Source organism: Gopherus flavomarginatus, chromosome 5 (assembly GCF_025201925.1).
Source record: "Gopherus flavomarginatus isolate rGopFla2 chromosome 5, rGopFla2.mat.asm, whole genome shotgun sequence".
NCBI lineage: Eukaryota > Metazoa > Chordata > Testudines > Testudinidae > Gopherus > Gopherus flavomarginatus.
This window is the reverse complement of record NC_066621.1, coordinates 14,512,625-14,530,781: the sequence shown is the minus strand read 5'-3', so window position 1 is coordinate 14,530,781 and position 18,157 is coordinate 14,512,625. Positions and strand designations below refer to the sequence as shown.

Here is an 18,157-nt window from a genome sequence, read left to right as displayed (position 1 = left end):
ACAACCTAGCCCGCTGGCACCTCCTCCTTCTCTCATTGGCCGACTGAGCAGCCTGTCCAACGCAATTGGTCCGTTCGAACCATCACGGCGGCTCGGCTCCACCCCTTCCTCCCCGCGGGGAGGGGGGAAAGGAGGACGCCCCACACTCAAGCTGCTATGAGAGGGAACAGCCGATAACAGCCCGCGAGCCCAAGCTGGGACCTCTGCGGCTGTAGATTCGCCACGGGTCGCCGTGCCCGTCGAGCAGCCCTGCGATGGGGCCCGGTCCCAGATACAGGCCCCCGTCCCCGTCAGGTGTATTCGGACCCGATTTTATTATTAGTACGGGGTGTGCGATGGGCCGGGAGATGGCACCCGATCAGCAGATTCGGCACGCGGCCTGTCTTGCGTAGATTTTGGAGGGAAAATGTAGTCAGGCTGAGCCCTTCCCCACACTCACCGCCCTTGATCCCCTCATACCTTAACCCCCCCACCAGCCCCCATATCTCTGCTCCTGTCCCAGTACCTGAGCACTGCAAGAGCCTGGCTATGCCCTGAACCTCTCTCAGTCCCTATCCATCACCCATGCCTGCTTCCCTTCCCCAGATCTACCCCAGGCCCATACCTTGCTGATTGCTCACCCCATCATCTATGGCACGCCAGTCTCTCTCCCTCCATGTGACTAATATTTTAATGTTTGGGAGGCACTCACATTCTACACTATCAAACAATCAAAGCCTATAATAATAACTGGCAGAACGTTTGTATCTGGGGACAGCAGATGTGCAAAAATCGAGCTTACCCCCCAAACAACCTATAAAAAAAACTCCATGTCCCTATTTGTAAATAGAACATTTAATAATTAAATCACCAAAACACAAGCATGGAAACTCAGGGTCGTAATTTTTTTAGTTACCTTTAGAATCATGCAGCTTTTTAGGTTGACCGTCCTTTTACACTTTCATTTCCCTCCACCTCAAGTTATACTCTAACACAAAATGTGTACTGGGTGGTCTCATGAAATATGGTCAACAGGTATGAGAAGCTTATATCAGTACATCACATTGCTAATTTGCACCTATTGCTTCATGGGGAATCAAGGAACACTGCAAGCAGATAATTTTGGCTGGTTTTGATTTCATCGCTGCACCAGTGGTGGGTAATATTTTCCTAAGCTAGCTCAGCTTTAGTAGAGAATACGCGCAACACTGACAGCATGTAGAAATTAGGCAAAATGCAGGAGTCAGGGCTGTGTTTCAGTTGCAGATCTTGGCTCATTAAAATCCAAAATACATGGTGAAATTCAACAGCTGCAAACACTGTTCTGTTCAAAAGAGTATTAATGTGATATAATATCATGACTTTGTCATATCCACAGGCACTGTTGTCCAGAATGGTTTTGGGCCTCAAATGTGAACAGGGATGAAAAATGCTGCTGTTATTCCTGATCTGTGGGTACATTACAAATTACTTCAGTATAACTTACATCACTCACAAGTGTGAATAAGACATCCTCCTGAGTGACATAAGTTATACCGACCTAAGTGCCAGTGTAGACATTGCTATGTCAGCCCTGCCAACATAGCTATGGGCCTCTCGCAGAGGCAGGAGTTATTAAGCCAATGGGAGAGCTCTCTCTTACCAGAAGTGCTACAGCGGTGCTGCTGTAAATAATGTAGTGTAGACACAGCCTCAGAGTAGTACATGGAAATTTATATCTCTGGATTCATAAGAGTCAACAACTTTAAAGCAAATATAACCCTTAACACAATATCATAATAGCAGTGTATTTACATGAAACAGACCCATTTGTGTTGCTGGCCTTGTAGGACAGAAATCTTATTTTTGGGGCGGAGAGGGAACAGTTCAATGTTCACACACAATTTTCTTTACTGATACGGTTGTTGACAGTGAAATATTTTTGTTTTGGACTTGTGAACTCATCTGCCTTTAGGACTGTTTATAGACAGGAAACCAATAACTACTACATAAGCAAGAGTAAAGAAGTTAGAATTATTACAAATTTGTTTTAATGTTTGCAATACTGCCTTGGTTACTGATTATTACAGAAGAAATCACCAGCTTTTTCCTTTTTATATAAACAAAATAATATTGTAACTTAAACACTAACCAGAATCGTGTCTATAAAAAAAATCCTTGCAAGACTTTTAAACAAAATAACAAAAACAAATAAAAAAAGAACTCAGGAGTTTTTATATGGTTGACTGGCCCTTTGAACTGTATTCTCTCCTCATCACCTGGAAGTTTTACTGCAGTACAATTTTCTAGTTATTGGTAGATTTGTTGTAATCCAAGTTTTACAATTTAAAAATGTGTAACTAAATCTAACATAATCTGAGTCCCATGGCTACAGACCAAAGATCTCTGACATTAAGCAATAATGTGGGGGAAAGAGAGAGAGGTCAGTTGGCACAGAATCATGCAAAAAGAGTACAAAGTTGTAATAAGCACCGATGAGATGAAAATTCAGTCTCTGCTTAAAAACAGTTTCCTACCATGTTTCTGATAGAACAGCTATACAAGCCTGCATAGATGGGGCATAACTTGGTTAAATTTTTTTTTAGAAAAACTTTGATCTCACATTAAAACACCCAACAAACTTAAGCTAAACTATCCCAACCACCATGGATGGGACAATCACATTAGCAGAAAAGTTTCACAAAGCATTGTTTAAGACTGGTTGCCTAACATAGCAAAACCTGAGTTTAGATGGGGACTTTGAACCCGAGTTTGTTTTGCAGAAGAACTAAACTGAGGTTAACAACAAGCTTGCTTTTTTGTTTTAAGTGCTTTATGTGTCGGAGAGGCATCTCTAAAAACACACATTTGCACAGTCAGATTGTTTTCCTGTTTGGCTGAGTTTTTAAACAGTTCTCAAGCAAAGACCATTCTTTGTTGCACTGGGTTGATTTTTGACACTTATTTTTTTTCCTATTGTGCCTATTGAGCGGTTACCAAACAGTGAATTGTGTGAAAACAAAAAAACAAACCTGTGCACATAACTACATTCCACAACTCTTGGGTAGATCTTTATGTCTTGCATATGATAAACCTTTAAAGGATTTCAAGCTTTTTGCTTATTTTTGAGAGGCAGTTACTTATGCAAATTTAAGAGGCCCAGGCACTGTAGAGCTGCTGCTGAATATCAGGTTAAAGTGCATCACCACATGTGATGAAATCTATTCCTCCAGGCAATGTAGCCTATTGGGTAGGGACCTGGACTTACCTCAGGAAAGCTGAGTTCAATTCTTGGCTCTGCTACTATCTTATTGTGCCATTATGGGCAAGTCATTTCCTTCCCTGTGCATCAGTTTCCCATTGTAAAATGGGAATATTAATAGTGATCTCCCTAGTAAAGCACTTTGAGATTTATGGACGCTGAGTGCTAGGTATTATTATCATGATCATCTGAGGAATGCTATCAAGATCAACTCTTAAAAACAAGACCTTTTCCTTTTCCTATTTCATCTTCCTATTTCTATTTTTAGAAGTCTAGATTTTTAAAATCCAATGTACTTATATTTTAGGCTGTTTACTTAAAGAAAAATGAGGATACACCTATCTCATAGAACTGGAAGGGACTCTGAAAGGTCATTGAGTCTAGCTCCCTACCTTCACTAGCAGAAACAGGTACTGATTTTGCTCCAGATCCGTAAGTGGCCCCCACAAGGATTGAACTCACAACCCTGGGTTTAGGAGGCTAATGCTCAAACCACTGAGCTATCCCACCCATTTTTATATTATACTTTGCTTGGACAATAAAATTAAACTGGTCAGTTCCACTTCATTGCTGGTTAGTTCCTCTTTCCAGTTTTCACATACCTTCTGCACAGTATGGGTTCACTGTGAATCTTGACTACACCGTGATGGCATATTTAAATGCATTTAACACAACAAAATCCTTGAATTTTGCTTGTGTCCTATTTTCATATGGATTTTATCCTTTAACAAAATGCTGGGCTTAAATTCCTTATCACTCATCATTTATGTAGAACTTTTAAAGTCCAAAGTACATTACAAGCATTCATTAATCTTCAGCTCTTTGTGGTAGTAGGGTAATTAGTCCCATTTTTCTATATAAATGGAAGGGTGAAGTAGTTTACTAAAAGCCACAGAAAAGATCACTCCCATAGTAAGCAATGGAACCCATATGTTCCTGGCTCAAAGTCCTGTGTTCAGATCACTCTCTTATTTGACAGTAGACCTTTAATATCCTTTACCCAAACAGCCTTCTTATTGAATCTGCCACAGAAAAATGCCACCCCTGTTTCAGAGGATTAATTCTGCCCTTATTTAAAATTTGGATTAAAAACCCACTCCATCAACCCCACTCCATATAACCACTGCTTTACTGGGCTGAGATCTACATTAACTCCTTTATTGGAAACTGCCAAACATGTGCTTTTATGAAACCATCTGAATGTTTTTGCCGAAAAGTCAGTCAGCAGCCATGATCACATGTAGAATATGCAGGGAGAATAACAGGCATCAAAAGGGCAACGAGGAGTTTTCTCCATTATTTCCTTCTGACCAGTTAAGTCCCTTTCTTTGCTTTTCCTAGGATCACTAAAAGCAGCAGTTGGGCTTTCAGTGAGCACACCACGACTTCCACCAAAGACTTTAACTCACCGCTGCAGAATGGTTGCAAGGAAGTAATTCATCAGCATTTGTAAAGCTATTTGAGATCACAGAATGGAAGGTGCTATAAAAGCAAAGAGTACTGTTGTTCTACAACACAAGAGGGTTTACAACCTTTTTCTCATTCACTGCTGGATGCTCTATAAAATGGCATCAGAAGAGTTATATGTATGGGGCAGAGGGACAAAAAGGGATAACTGGCAAAAGGCAACTGGACAATTCTTGAGACAGAGCAGAAGACAGGGACAAATTAAGCACTGCAGGCAATGTACACACATGAAAGCTATGCTATAGAATCTCCCAAATTCACACCAATCCATTTTGCACATCAGGCGACACCACAGTGGCTGCTAGTAGGTATTGTGGCTACCCGTAAGTGTCCTCTTTCAACCCAAGGGTGATAGCCACAGCTGACAAAGAGTTCTGGGCATTTCAACAACAGATACATTGGTCATATGCAGATCCAGAGTGTGAAATACTGAGGAGTTACTGTAACACCATGTCAGGAATCAGGACACACACACAAATCGCTGGATCTTCACTTTCAGAAGAAAAGATCATTGTAACCGTCCCTTCTGGAACAATCCCTCTCTGTATAGCTGAGAGTTAGTGGTATATATTGAAATATTACCTTTCCCCCTCAAGTCCAGTCACTTGTTACAGAAGTAAGTGGAGCACCCTTACTTCAGAGGTGTTAACCCAAACCATGCAGCTGAACAAGACGATACAAGCAGCAGACAGCTTTAGGTGGCCACGATGTTGGAATAAAGAGGAATTCTCCCACAGTCATTGACAGCAATGCTTTACTGAGAGTCACTTTGTGCTGAACAGGAGACAATTCTTCATCACTTAATAAAGCCAATTATCAGTGAAAAGACATTCCCTTTTGCTGTGATGCAGATGGAGAAGTGAGCAAAGCTAACAGCATCCCCAGCCAGGTGGGGAAGCATCTTTTATGTTAATATAATCCCCGCGGCCAGAAACAGAAAGGTCTCCATCACCCGTGGACGACGCCATCATCTTTTCAATAAGGACTCTAGGAAACAACATACATGTTGTAACAATCAGCAAGAGACTACACCCCTACAGTCTGGTACACAACTGGATATAGCCACCATTCCTGTGGGAGAAACAACACCCACCAGGACAGAGCTGGCTGCTGTGGACTTAAAGGGACAATACTAGGTAATACAAATTAGAGCTCTTAATCCAGTTCCCTGGGGGCAAGTGTTCCCAGCACAAACAGCACTATCAGGGGCACTAGCTGGCTCAAATGCTGGCAGCATCACTAGAGAGGCCAGTGACTGAATGAACCATAGAGACTGAAGTACCCTCCCCACCTCTGGAGGTAAGCCCCTCCTGTTCCAGATCAAGGCACAGCAGCAGGCTTGGATGGGGAAGTCTGTGTTTTCCTGCCACAGCCATTATGCAAGCAGAGAGCAGTGCCCAGGAATGAGAATCCAACACTTTTTCATAAAACCCTCGGAAAAGTAAAAGGGCCAAGTTCTCTGCTGGGGTAACTCCACTGAAGGATGACTATGTTACAAACAGATCTCCAGTCTCTTACACCCCGTTCTTATTCTCCCAGTAGAGACCGGCAGATGAAAAATATCTGCTGTGTTTTGTTAACCCCGTATTTCCCAAAAACTGTCACAGTAGACATGGGCACGATATCTTCTGACCTTTCCGGCTGCAGTTTCCCTTCAGATTGACTTGCACATTATTACTGCTCTATGGTAAATGCCAACAGTGTGCTCAGTTCCTTAACAGGCTGACCCTTTAGAGCAGTGATTCTCAGACCTCAGTGATTCAGGAGCCAAATTAGCGATCAACATTACTCCAAAGAGCCACAGTCATGTGAATTCACTGTTTTACTTACTATTTTTTTACATATATTTTTATAGATATATAGTTCTCAGAGCTAAATGACTGACTAAGTATTATGTTATCAACTACAATTGGTTAATAACATAGTAAAAACATCCTGATTGGTTAATAACTAAATCACATGGTGTTTTAATATCATATGCAGCAAGGAGCCGCAGGAGACACATTAAAGAGCCACTTGCGGCTTCTGAGCCTCAATCTGAGTATCCCTGCTTTAGAGGCACTCCGAGAAGCCATCATACTTACCTCATAGACTCATTAATATTCTTGTTTTCCTTGACAGATGTTTCAGTCCAGCCAGAGAAACCGTTCTCTTTGCTGAACCGATCAATCTCTTCCCTGGTCACTGCCCATGGCGAAAGGTCGCACTGTAAAACAAGAGTTGGTCACTTTAAAAGGAGTCATTTTATTTATTTATTTTAAACCAAAGGAGCAGCCTTCCTTCACCCATCCCAACTTGCTCATGAGTGCCAGCCCTTCCCATACTTGAGAGCATGATCGGACAGGGGTTCCTAGTGGGATGATGTAACTGCCAGTATGTTTATCTGGTTTGAGAGTAATCTGGCATAAGCATGCATGTGCTGGAGATCCCTTCAGAGTGAGACTGCAAGCAGTGGGGCAGAGAAATGTTCTCCTTCATCCAGGCTAGGTAACACACTGTCTACATCAAGAAAATTCACATCAACCTAACCACACTTATGCAGTTACCCTGATGCTAAGATAGAGAAATAAGGTGCAGTGCATCTCCATTAGGGGTTTGCACTGGCACAGTTACACTGGTGCAGATTTCCATAGTGTAGACAGAGCCTGCGTTCTTTAAACTCTGCTGTCAGGAGAAAGTGTTGTCCCCAATGAGAAGAAGAATGACTGAATAACATGCTGTCCCCTTTATCATGCCTTTGATAACCAGCTCTTGGCTAATCTTGAATTTTAGACCTTATCACTCAAGCTAGACAAGCCTCACCAATCTGGATCTTGAAGGGGCCACGGAGCTGATAGCACAAAGAAGGGACACCCCTGTTGCCACAGAAGATTGTTGTTTTTTTTTAAATACAAGAGAAATAAATCATTAAACAAAGCAGCAAGCGATTTGAACAATGAAACGTGACACTGTGCTCCAATACACAAATGGCATCTCTCTCAGCAAGGGAAGTATCAGGTCACCCGTATAGGTGACCTCATTTGAATACGAACCGGTTCCCTGCCCCGCCATACAGATTCGTTCTAACCTGGTGCAAATTAAAAATCTGTGTGGACAGAAAAGCTTTGCAACCCTCTGAAAGCCACCATGCTCTGGCTCTGATCGCGCAGCAGAGGGAGCAGATTCTAGAGATGGAGCCCTTGTGGGAGAGCTCTCTGCTGCCAGTTCTGAAAGCGATACCTGCCAATCTGAACTGGTGCTGCCCATGAGGCAAGACATGGGCAGCCACCTAACAGCGCACAGCAAACCACACTCCAGTGGAAGATGAGGAAGCAACTCAGAATATTGGGCATCGGCCAAAGCTCCGTCTACATAAGGCTGGCACTGACATTGGCTAACCAGCCTCAGAGAGTTTTATGAAGCCCGGCTAATTCTGTTTCAACACAGAACTTGCCCAACGAGATCCTTTTTAAGCTCAGTTTATAAATCACATTATAGCCTAAGTGGCAAGTGAGGCTAGAGCCCAGTCTAAACATGGTATGGCTCCGTCCAAAATGGACAGCCCAACCATATTTAAGTATTAGCCTGGACTGGTTAAAAGTGCTTTTCAAGATGGTTTTGCAAACAGTTCAAACCCCCAGCATGGGTGCGATCTGAAAATCTGCTCACAAAAGGACGTAACAATCCCTCTCTTCACTGAACCATTTTGCTGACTCACCAATTCCACAAGGAGAATCATGGAAACCAAGTGTGGAAGGTGCTCAGATACTGCAGTGAAGGATGGCAGTATAAACCCCAAGGAGAAGGGGGTCTATTAGATCCCATTCAATCTATCCTTCCTGACAATGCAGGATTGTCTCCTCGAACACACTCTCCAGTGTTTAGCCCAAGCTAGAAAAAAAAATCAATCACTCTGCTTATGTCAGACTCAATGTTTTAAAAGCAGCAAAGAGTCCTGTGGCACCTTATAGACTAACAGACGTATTGGAGCATGAGCTTTCGGGGGTGAATACCCACTTCGTCCGATGCAAGCTCATGCTCCAATACATCTGTTAGTCTAGAAGGTGCCACAGGACTCTTTGCTACTTTTTACAGATCCAGACTAACACGGCTACCCCTCTGATACTTGACTCAATGTTTTAAATAAGTTGTAAACAAAGTGGAAGTGAGAAATGCTAACAGGGGAGCAAGTCACAAATCAGACCAGAGGAAGGAAATCTAGCTATGCAGGGGCTGATCCTGCATACACATCGGGGGGGAAAAAGCTCAAGCAGAACTAACCTATCTGTCTGGATGATTTCCACCTCACAAGCTTATCTAACACCCACCTAAATACAAGAGGTTTAAGAGGAATTTGAAGAGACTCCCAGCTGGGCCCCACTTTCTCTTCACTCTTCCCTGTACCCAAATTGTTCCTGGGATCACTTTTCTCAGAGAAAAAATAATGATGCCACTTTCAACCTAGAGATATGTCTACACTGCAAGTGAAGGGTTGGTTGTAGTGCAGGCAGGTATACCCATACTAGCTTTAATTTAGCTTGCACTGAGAACAACAGTAGAGAAGATGCAGTGGGATGGGTGTTAGCAAAGTACGAAGCAGCTGGGAACCCTACGTATGTACTCTGGTACGGATGTACTCTGGTTCCTAGCCCGTGCGTGCCCCTGCATCTTCACTAGCTAGATTAAATGCCCATGTTATAATCACACCTTCCTGGGCAGTACAGACATACCCTAGGAGCCAGTATTGTCCGAATGGCTGCCCAGCCAAGGAATGACTAGGTCTCCTGAACTGATCCACTTCCCTAAAACCTTTACAAGCTAAGCAAAAATAATACCATGTAAGAAGCAGCACTGTACTGGCTCAGCATTTTAATAACAAGATCCTTGCCAGATAAAGGTGAATGATCAGGGAAGGGATTAGCAAGACCACAAGATACGTAACAGCTCTGACGAAGTCTAAAGAAGAAGGTGATCTTCCTCACTTCAGTTTAAACCCCCTTTCCCCAAATACACATACACCGGAGGTCCTTCTAGACTTGCTCACCTTATTAGCCAGCAGCAAGCAGGGCACCGGGCTTCCATCTGGCAGCGTGAGCTTGCTGTCCAAATCCTGCTTCCACCTCAGGCTGTTGCTGAACGTGCTGAAGTTAGTGACATCAAACATGATAATGCAGGCCGATGCCTCTCTGTAGTACAGCCGGGTCATGGATGTGAAGCGTTCCTGCCCTGCAGAGGTGGGGAGGAAGAAAACGGGGGGAAGATGTTTTTTAAAGAGCGTCTCTTTGGATTGGTCCATGCCAAGGATTTGCCCCAGTTAAAGCCAGCTAGTGCCAGCCACCTCACACTGTGCCTCCAAGTACCCCTCTGAAGAAGGAAGGACCACTATCCTCATTTTAGAGATGAGGAAATTGAGGCAAGAGAAGAGAAGTGTCTTGCCCAAGCAATTCAGCAGCACAGCTCATATTAGAGCTTAGAAGTTCTGACCACCCACCATCCCCCCACCAATGTGCTCAAGTCACATGTCTCCCAAGCCTCTGTTTTCCAGCCACTTTCCTCTCACTGTTATTTTTGTGGCCATTCAAGCCCATCTTATTTCCCACCTGCAGCTTGACCTCATCCATGGTGAAGCCTGGCTAACAGCAGCAATACTTTGTCTAAACACAGCTGTTCGGAGGGTTCTAGTCAGATTTTTCCCTGATCAGTCTTCACAGGGATTTTTTCCAAAGTATGTGTTAGCACAACAGTGCTACAGGCTACATGTTGTATACATCTTGTAATGTTATGAACACTGTTCTCAGAAAATAACCTATCTATATTAGTTAGAGGAACTGCTAGGACCCTGGTAACTACACAGTTTGTGCAATACAGTTTTAACCACAGGGTGAACAAGCCCTTTGGGACTTACTATGCTACCAAAACGACTGTAGCTATGTCTACAATACCATTTACGTCGATATAATTTATGTCGCTCAGGGGTCTGAATAAGCCATCCCCTGAACAATATAACTTACTCTGACTTAAGTGCCGGCCTGGACTGTGCTATGTCAGCAGGAGAGCTTCTCCCACTGACCATAGCTACCACCACTTATTGAGGGTGGATTAATTAAGTCCACGAGAGAGCTCTCCCACCGGCTTGGGGCGGCTCCACTAGTGAGTTGACAGCAGCGCAGCTGCATCGCTGTAAGCCCTCTAGGTAGCCACAGTCTGTGTCTAAACAGTGCCTCGCCCTGTAGACAGGACATTTCTGTTACATGCTTCACTAACATAACTGAAATGGGACTTGGTCAAATCTACACAGACCAACCCTTATATACCACAGGGCGGATGACGATTGTGTTGTAATAACACAGCATTGTAGGTTTGGTAGCATTTACAGGCTCTTACGTTGGCAAGGGGTCAGCAATAATACATTCTCTACTTACCTCCCAACTGCTATTTTCCCTGTGTGCCTTTTAGTCTGTAAGCACAGCAGGGCAGGAACTGGCAGTGTCTGAGAGTCTTGTACAGCCCTGAGCACATGGCTGGGGGTTAAACAACAATGCAGCAGCCATTAGTCCCACAAACCATAAATGGCCTCTTGGGTTTTCAGCTGACATCTGCATGCTGCTGCAATTGGAACAACTTCTCCTTTTTTAATGATTAGATTGATGCCTGTGCCACACTCACACCGGAAATACTGCAACAGGATAAAGCCACAGCTAGGACTTTCACCAATCACCCAGTCCCACAATTCCATGCTCCAACCACCTATCCTGCCCGCTCCCCGCACTCCGACGCTGCTCTGTCTCCTTTTGTTTTTGCTGCTAAACTTTGATAGAGCTGGAAACGGAGTTCTTCTGGTTCTCTACAGAGGTAGCTGCAATGAAAGTTTTCTCCATCCCACTGTCTCCCAGACACTGTGCCTCACCCCAACCCAGACTCACCAACTCCAGGGCCTGTAGGGGAATCCTGTCTCCATGACCACTTGATTGATGTCTCTGATATGGACACTTATTCTCTACCCTTTTCACACAGGCCACCAAACAGCTGTCAGATGGTAACTTTCTGGGCCCCATTCTTTTCTCATAGCAGTGGAAGTTACTCCTGATTTAGCACTGAGGGTGAGGAGAATCAGCACTCTACTCATGGCAACCAGTCCATGCTGTATTCAGACAGGGGTTCTAGAGAGGTGAAAAACCTCCATCCAGATACACATCACCTTCCCTCTCTCCCCATTCAGTCTGTGTTCCTTTTAAATAGCGGAAAGCATGCTATGGAATTTATCAATCCATGCTGCTGTGTTCTCTCTAGACTAGCCACATGATTCAACGTTTAATCACCAATGGGGGGGGGGAATGTACACCACAAAACAGAACCTTTGTTTTTTCCAATCAAAAATAAAGTCACTGGGTTTTTTAAGGGTCTCTCGCTGAAGAAGAAAAAAAAGTCAAACAAGCTGCACACTTGGAAACTCTGTCCTCTACTGACTCCAGAGGCTTGTATGAACTCACCTGCGATGTCCCATAGCTGAAGTCGCACCGTCTCGGACTCTGACCACTGCACCACCTTCAGAGCAAAATCCACTGTGAAGCCCCAAAGAGAGAAGAAATCTGATCAGGGATTTTGCGTTTCCCCCACCCATTTCTATCATTGGTTCCAGGCATCTTGCTTTACAACTGATGGATGCTCTACTAGCAATGGCAATTTGTAGTGGACTGTAACATGAATGCCACACGACTTTTTTCCTTCTAAACCCTGCTATTATTTACTCTTTCCCTGGGCACAGCCAACCCCATTTGCACCCTGCTCCCTCTGCATCATGCAGGCTATAGCTTCGCCTACATCAGTATTTTGTGGGAAGTCTCCTGCCATTGCAGCTCCACCAGTACTGGCTGCAGCAGGAGCACTAGCATAGAAAAAGCATTGGGATTTTCACTGCCATGTTGTTTATAGCCACTTTGAGCAGGGTTAGATAACCCAATGGGGGGAGGGATAGCTCAGCAGTTTGAGCATTTGTCTGCTAAACCCAGGGTTGTGAGCTCAATCCTTGAGGGGGCCACTTAGGGATCTAGGGCAAAAATCAGTACTTGGTCCCGCTAGTGAAGGCAGGGGGCTGGACTCAATGACCTTCCAATTCTAGGAGAGAGGTATCTCTCTTATTATTATTATTACTCCCACTTACTAGCACTGCTGGGGCTGATCTGGTGCAAGATATGGCCCCAAACTGTGGCATAGATGCAGCCATGCTGTCATTTAGGAAAGAGGCAAGCAAGGTGGGATTAGCTCACTGTTAGACTAACTCTGCTCCCACCAAAGCCAGCACTGACTTCAATGGGATCAGTATTCGGGCCACCACTAAGGTTTGTGAAAATCCCACCCAAAGCTCTTGATTTGCAGAATGGGACTCAAAACCCTACTTGTAAGTCTTATGCTCAACGAGCAATGCTGGGCAAGCACCGTGGCCTGAGTCTTTTGGGGCAGAGAGAGCCTTTTTGTTCACAGTTTGCACAGTGCCTCGCACAACAGCGGCCTGGCTGGGGTTCTTAGGTGCTACAGTACAGGAAATAATAAACGGGATCATCAAAGGAAGATTAAATTTGCAGGGAGAGTTCTGAAGAATAAGCCTTCTCCAGCACCTGATCCTGAGAAATAACAATGTAAACTAAAAAAAATAACACAGGTAATCTTATTACACAGAGAGCTTTACAGGAGACCTCCCCTCCCTCCCGTCATCCGGATTTACTTTTCATTTCAGTCAAGTGTATTTGGATTGCACATTTTGTGCCCTTGATACACAGTTTCAATGGCAGGCAGGACTAATCAGATTATTTTGATTAGGGGCCAATATACACAATGGGGATAGTTTAAAATGAAAAGTCAGCCTTGCTAATCTTGCTTTTTAAAAAAGTGATTGATCCTAGATCAAAACGGAAGAAAATGGCAATTAAACAGCTATGTTTAGTAATCTTTTTAATAAAGCAAAATGTATCAACACATTAAAAATAAGCACTGCCATCTGTCAGAAGCTAGCGTTGGTTCTTCATAAATGCCCAAGAATTTACAAAATTAGCCAATTTTTTTGTTTTGTTTTTACTTGTCTCCATTTTGTGCTGCCTGAAACAATGCAGATGTGTTATTTGGGGAGCAGTTTTTCCTTTCACACACAACCTCCCCACTTCAAACCAAATCAATCCCAAGTGCCCAGTGAGCATAAATACACACACCTGACCTACATTTTTCAGGAGTGACACAAATCAGATAGGCTGCAATCCAAAGGAAGGCTGTCCAGTTGAGCTAATATCTAAGTCAGTGGTTCTGAAACTTTCTGAAGCTAGAGATTTATTTTCTAACGACTGAGGACAGAGAGCGAATGCATCACCCCTGCTGCTGCAAATGATCAAAGCTGTGTGTAAGTGCACGTTTTGCAAGGCCAAATCCAGGCACTTTGTACATCACTGTCTCAGTGGGGTGCAGGCCCCCAGTTTGAGAACCTCTGACCTAGTTCTTCATCTTGGATTCTCCAGCAGAGAGATTAAAGTAAGCGTGTGCTTTGAAAAAGAGGAAAAGCACCAACACTGGCCTCTATTATTCTGTCCCGCTTGGATACCGTTTGGATTGAGCCTTAGTGCCTCCTGCACTTGGCCTGTTATTCAACCCTGCTATGTTAGCGTTTATAGCTGGGCTGGACGATGTTTTCAAACACAGGATTGTTTCCACACACTATTAAGGTCTTGTATGCAAAAGTCAACTGTGTTGCGAGTCTCTGTTATGATGCGCTTGTCCCAAAGTCTATACTTAAATGTTTAGTAGTGATTTAACAATGTTACCTAACACAGCCTTAAATTCTAGCATAAACAGACATTTGCATTCTAGAACAAATATTTGGGTTGCGGCTACACCAGACTTTACAACTGAGTTAATTAACACATTGTACCACGACTAAAAATTCAAGGGCCCGCTTAGCCTTTAAAGTATCAAACACTCTTAACTGTGTTCCCCAACCCTGCTAACCTTGTGCTCATTCAAACTCTCTCCTCTGAGGAATTCAGGATGAAAGACTATTGCAGGGGTCAGCAACCCCTGGCACACGGCTCGCCAGGGTAAGCACCCTGGCGGGTCGGGCCAGTTTGTTTACCCGCCGCGTCAGCAGGTTCGGCCGATCTCGGCTCCCACTGGCCACAGATCGCCATCCCAGGCCAACGGGGGCGGCGGGAAGCCACGGCCAAGCACATCCCTCGGCCCGCAGCGCTTCCCGCTGCCCCCATTGGCCTGGGACGGCGAACCGCGGCCAGTGGGAGCCGCAGTCCGCCGAACCTGCCGATGCGGCAGGTGAACAAACTGGCCTGGCCTACCAGCGTGCTTACCCTGGCGAGCAGCGTGCCAGAGGTTGCCGACCCCTGGACTATTGCGATCCTGTCTACGTGGGAGCTATCTGTCTATCCCAGTTTGCTACAAGGTGTTCAAGTATGGATACCATTCTTGACACCGGTCTTCCAACCTGGCCATAACTAGCATGGTTTCATTGCACACAGAAATTTAGTTTCTGCTAGATAGTGGCTTCCACTATGTTATAAAATAGGGAACAAGGCCAAGGCCAAGCATTAACCATGTCATGGGACTAAGGTGCCGTCACCAGGTCCTCCAACGCAGCTGGTTTTACAGTGGGGATAGGACCTCAAACTGTTACCTAGCAATGTTAAGGAGTTGTAACATACATTTGCTAGCAAGTTTGTTTATAGCTGCAATGCTGCTAGGATGGCCATTTAAACAATATTCCTTTCCGCCACAGGCAACAAGACCACGGTGATTAGAGGCACCTTGGAAAATGTATTCCAAAAGCAGTTCCCATACCTGATAACCAACCATAGCTGGTGGTCCCAGCATAGGGAGGGCCTTAAAGAGAAGTTGGCTTCAGGTTCTCATTGGGCAGTTTGTAATGATCAGAGACCTCAGAGTTAGAACTCATCAGGATGTGTTTGTGCTCAAGTGGCTAAAGTCAGACTGCCCAGATCCTTTCCTATAGGATCAGAAAAATTACTAGCCCATCTGTCAACAGGGGGCTAATTAAATAACAGGTGTAAAACAACATGAAGTCCTCAGTTGTAAGATGCTGCAGGAACTGCAAAAGATTATACTTGCAGGCTGCAAACTGCTCCTTTTATTGAGTTACTTCAAGTTTTTACTGCTAGGGGGTATAGGAGAAACAATTTTCACATCTCAGTTTGTGAGCAAAGCACCCTCAATACAAGAATAATATAACAGCTTTCATCTTAATATGACCCCAGAGCACTTAACAAACACAAGATAAATTATGGCCTACATTTTCAAGAGTGACTAGCGATTCTGGGAGCCCAATATAAAAGGACCTACTTTTCAGAAAGTCCCAGGCATCCACCCTCTAAAAATCCAGCCTCTTTGCACCCCAAATCTCTTTTGAAAATGTAGACCACAAAATACTTCAACCAGCACTGAAATATTGGCATTTCTGGGGTGGAACATGGAACACAACAGCTATTTAATAGCACACAGCAACACTAGGCTGCAATGGTCCACTCATAAAGTAAGGGCTAAGAGGCAACCATCCTGATTTCCCCCTTTACGCCAATAGTAATTCCTTCCACACATCAATCCTTCATTAAAATGATCCATTAAAACTCCTTGCCTTCTCAGGGTGACAACTCATCCTGTTGACAAAAATCCTTGTTGACAAATATGCAGTGGTAAAAGATGTCCAAGGTATCTTCCTTTCAGATAGCTGCTGCCCACTACCACCTTTCTGGGGATCAAATCCTGCAGCTCCTGCTCAGGTCAAACTCTCACTGACATCAATAGGAGTTTGCCTGTATATATACACTGCAGAATTTGCCCCAGTAAGACACTATTGATGGGAAGGCAATGGAAGCCCTAGCAAGGAAAGGGAAGTCACACAAAGGACTTCTAACTACAAACCAGCATGTTCTAATAAGCTTAATACTTCACAGTGGCATAGTGCTGCCAATCTTCAAAGCAGTGCACCAACATTATAATTTAGCAAATGACAATGCAATCCACAGAAAAATATAGCAAGAGAAGAGGAAAATATACATCCCAAGCCAAGAAAATATTCCACATTTAGAGACACTGAACATATAGTTTAGAAGACTGAAGGAGTATTAGACAGTTTTGCTGATTTCCCCCCTTCCAAATAGATCGCTGCAGGCCGCTATCTTTTGATAATCACTCACCTCCCACGGTGGATTTGTAGTGCTTGTTGAAGCTGTCGTTGGCATATCGCTGGACCAGCGATGTCTTCCCAACCGTGGCATCTCCAACAATGAGAACTTTAAACATATGGTCATTATGCCCCATTTTCGTACCAAGCAAACACAACCACCCTCTCTTTATTATTCAAGCATCTTTAGTCTAATCTGAATACACGTAACCCAAGGTAGATGGGGGAACCGAAAACCACTTTCTCGTGTGGAAAACTCTTACAGAAGTAGACACACATGTGCTAGCCAAAGTATGTAAATACTTATTTCCCCTTTCACAGCCACAATCTGCTCTGCACAACACACGCAGACAGACTGGTCTAGTTTCTGTATAACTTTCTGCTCTTCCCTGGAGATGCAGTGTTTTGTACAGAATGCCCTTCACTTAGAGAGAGGGGCACACCATTACCTAGCTACAGTACACAACTTTCTGTTTCCTCCTGCAGACATGGCCTTCGCTGTCCTGCTCACTCAGAGAGACAGATCTAGCTTCTTAATAACTTCTGCTCTCTCTTGCAGACGCACGCCCCTCTGTTTGGCTTGCAGTAAAAGCAAGTTAAAAAATAACTAGTCCCAAAGAAGAATTATCCACAGGATGAAGGAGAATAACATAAAATAAATCAACAGCCAAACCCAGAACGTTTCCTGGAATTTCAGTCTTCATGCAGTTGCACTGGAGGGAGAGCTGAGCCCTGCCACACTCATCACACTAGTTGGGGGGAAAGCTTCCCCACACTACGCAATGGGTGTTTCCTCTGCTTACTACTAGGGAGGATGGAAGTAAAGAGCGAGCCCTGCTTCCGCCTAGTGGGACAGAGCAGAACCCACTCCTCCTTCAGCCGCCGCCAGCCCCTTTGCCAGCTGCTGTCATGTGAGAAGGTCAGGTGGCTGCACTAGCCCAGCCCCACCCAGAAAACTGCATTACCCATCAGGCAGCTCGGGGAAAAGTGAGACAGAGAGGGGAGTCTGTGGGCGCAGGGGCTGGTGGGAAGTGTAGTCTGTAGGGAGGAGAAGCGTGACCACTCTCTATTCTTAAAGGGACACGCTGTGCTTTTTGTAAAGCCACTTCTCCCTCTCTCGCTATTGTTGGATCAGTTCCCTTTTTTTAGTAAAAGAGTGGCCCCCTATGCAAGATTACATTTAGGACATTTACCCAGCACTATGTGTGGTGCAGAAGTAAACTTTGCAGACTGAGAGCCAGGACTCCCGGGTTCTAGTTCCATCTCTGAGAGGCAGTGTAGTCTATACGTAGAGCAGTGGG

General features: G+C 44.4%; 1 protein-coding gene across 1 annotated transcript; it reads right to left on the bottom strand.

Annotated features, from left to right (window-relative positions):
* Window positions 1-1,986: 1,986 nt before the first annotated feature.
* RAB29 (RAB29, member RAS oncogene family) lies at window positions 1,987-17,747 on the bottom strand. The gene is made up of 5 exons (XM_050955633.1): window positions 16,870-17,747; window positions 12,157-12,228; window positions 9,711-9,892; window positions 6,772-6,893; window positions 1,987-5,674 (listed from the first exon to the last, which is right to left on the bottom strand). Exons 1-5 carry the CDS (start codon window positions 16,991-16,993, stop codon window positions 5,557-5,559), a joined length of 618 nt encoding a protein of 205 aa, XP_050811590.1. The 5' UTR covers window positions 16,994-17,747; the 3' UTR covers window positions 1,987-5,556.
* Between the last annotated feature and the right edge of the window lie 410 nt (window positions 17,748-18,157).

Coding starts and splice junctions, on each gene's coding strand:
- RAB29 (XM_050955633.1), bottom strand. CDS start 16,993: ATGGGGCATAATGACCATATGTTTAAAGTTCTCATTGTTGGAGATGCC. Junction 12,229..16,869: donor CTACAAATCCACCGTGGGAG/GTGAGTGATTAT, acceptor GGGGCTTCACAG/TGGATTTTGCTCTGAAGGTG. Junction 6,894..9,710: donor GCTTGCTGCTGGCTAATAAG/GTGAGCAAGTCT, acceptor CTTGTTTTACAG/TGCGACCTTTCGCCATGGGC.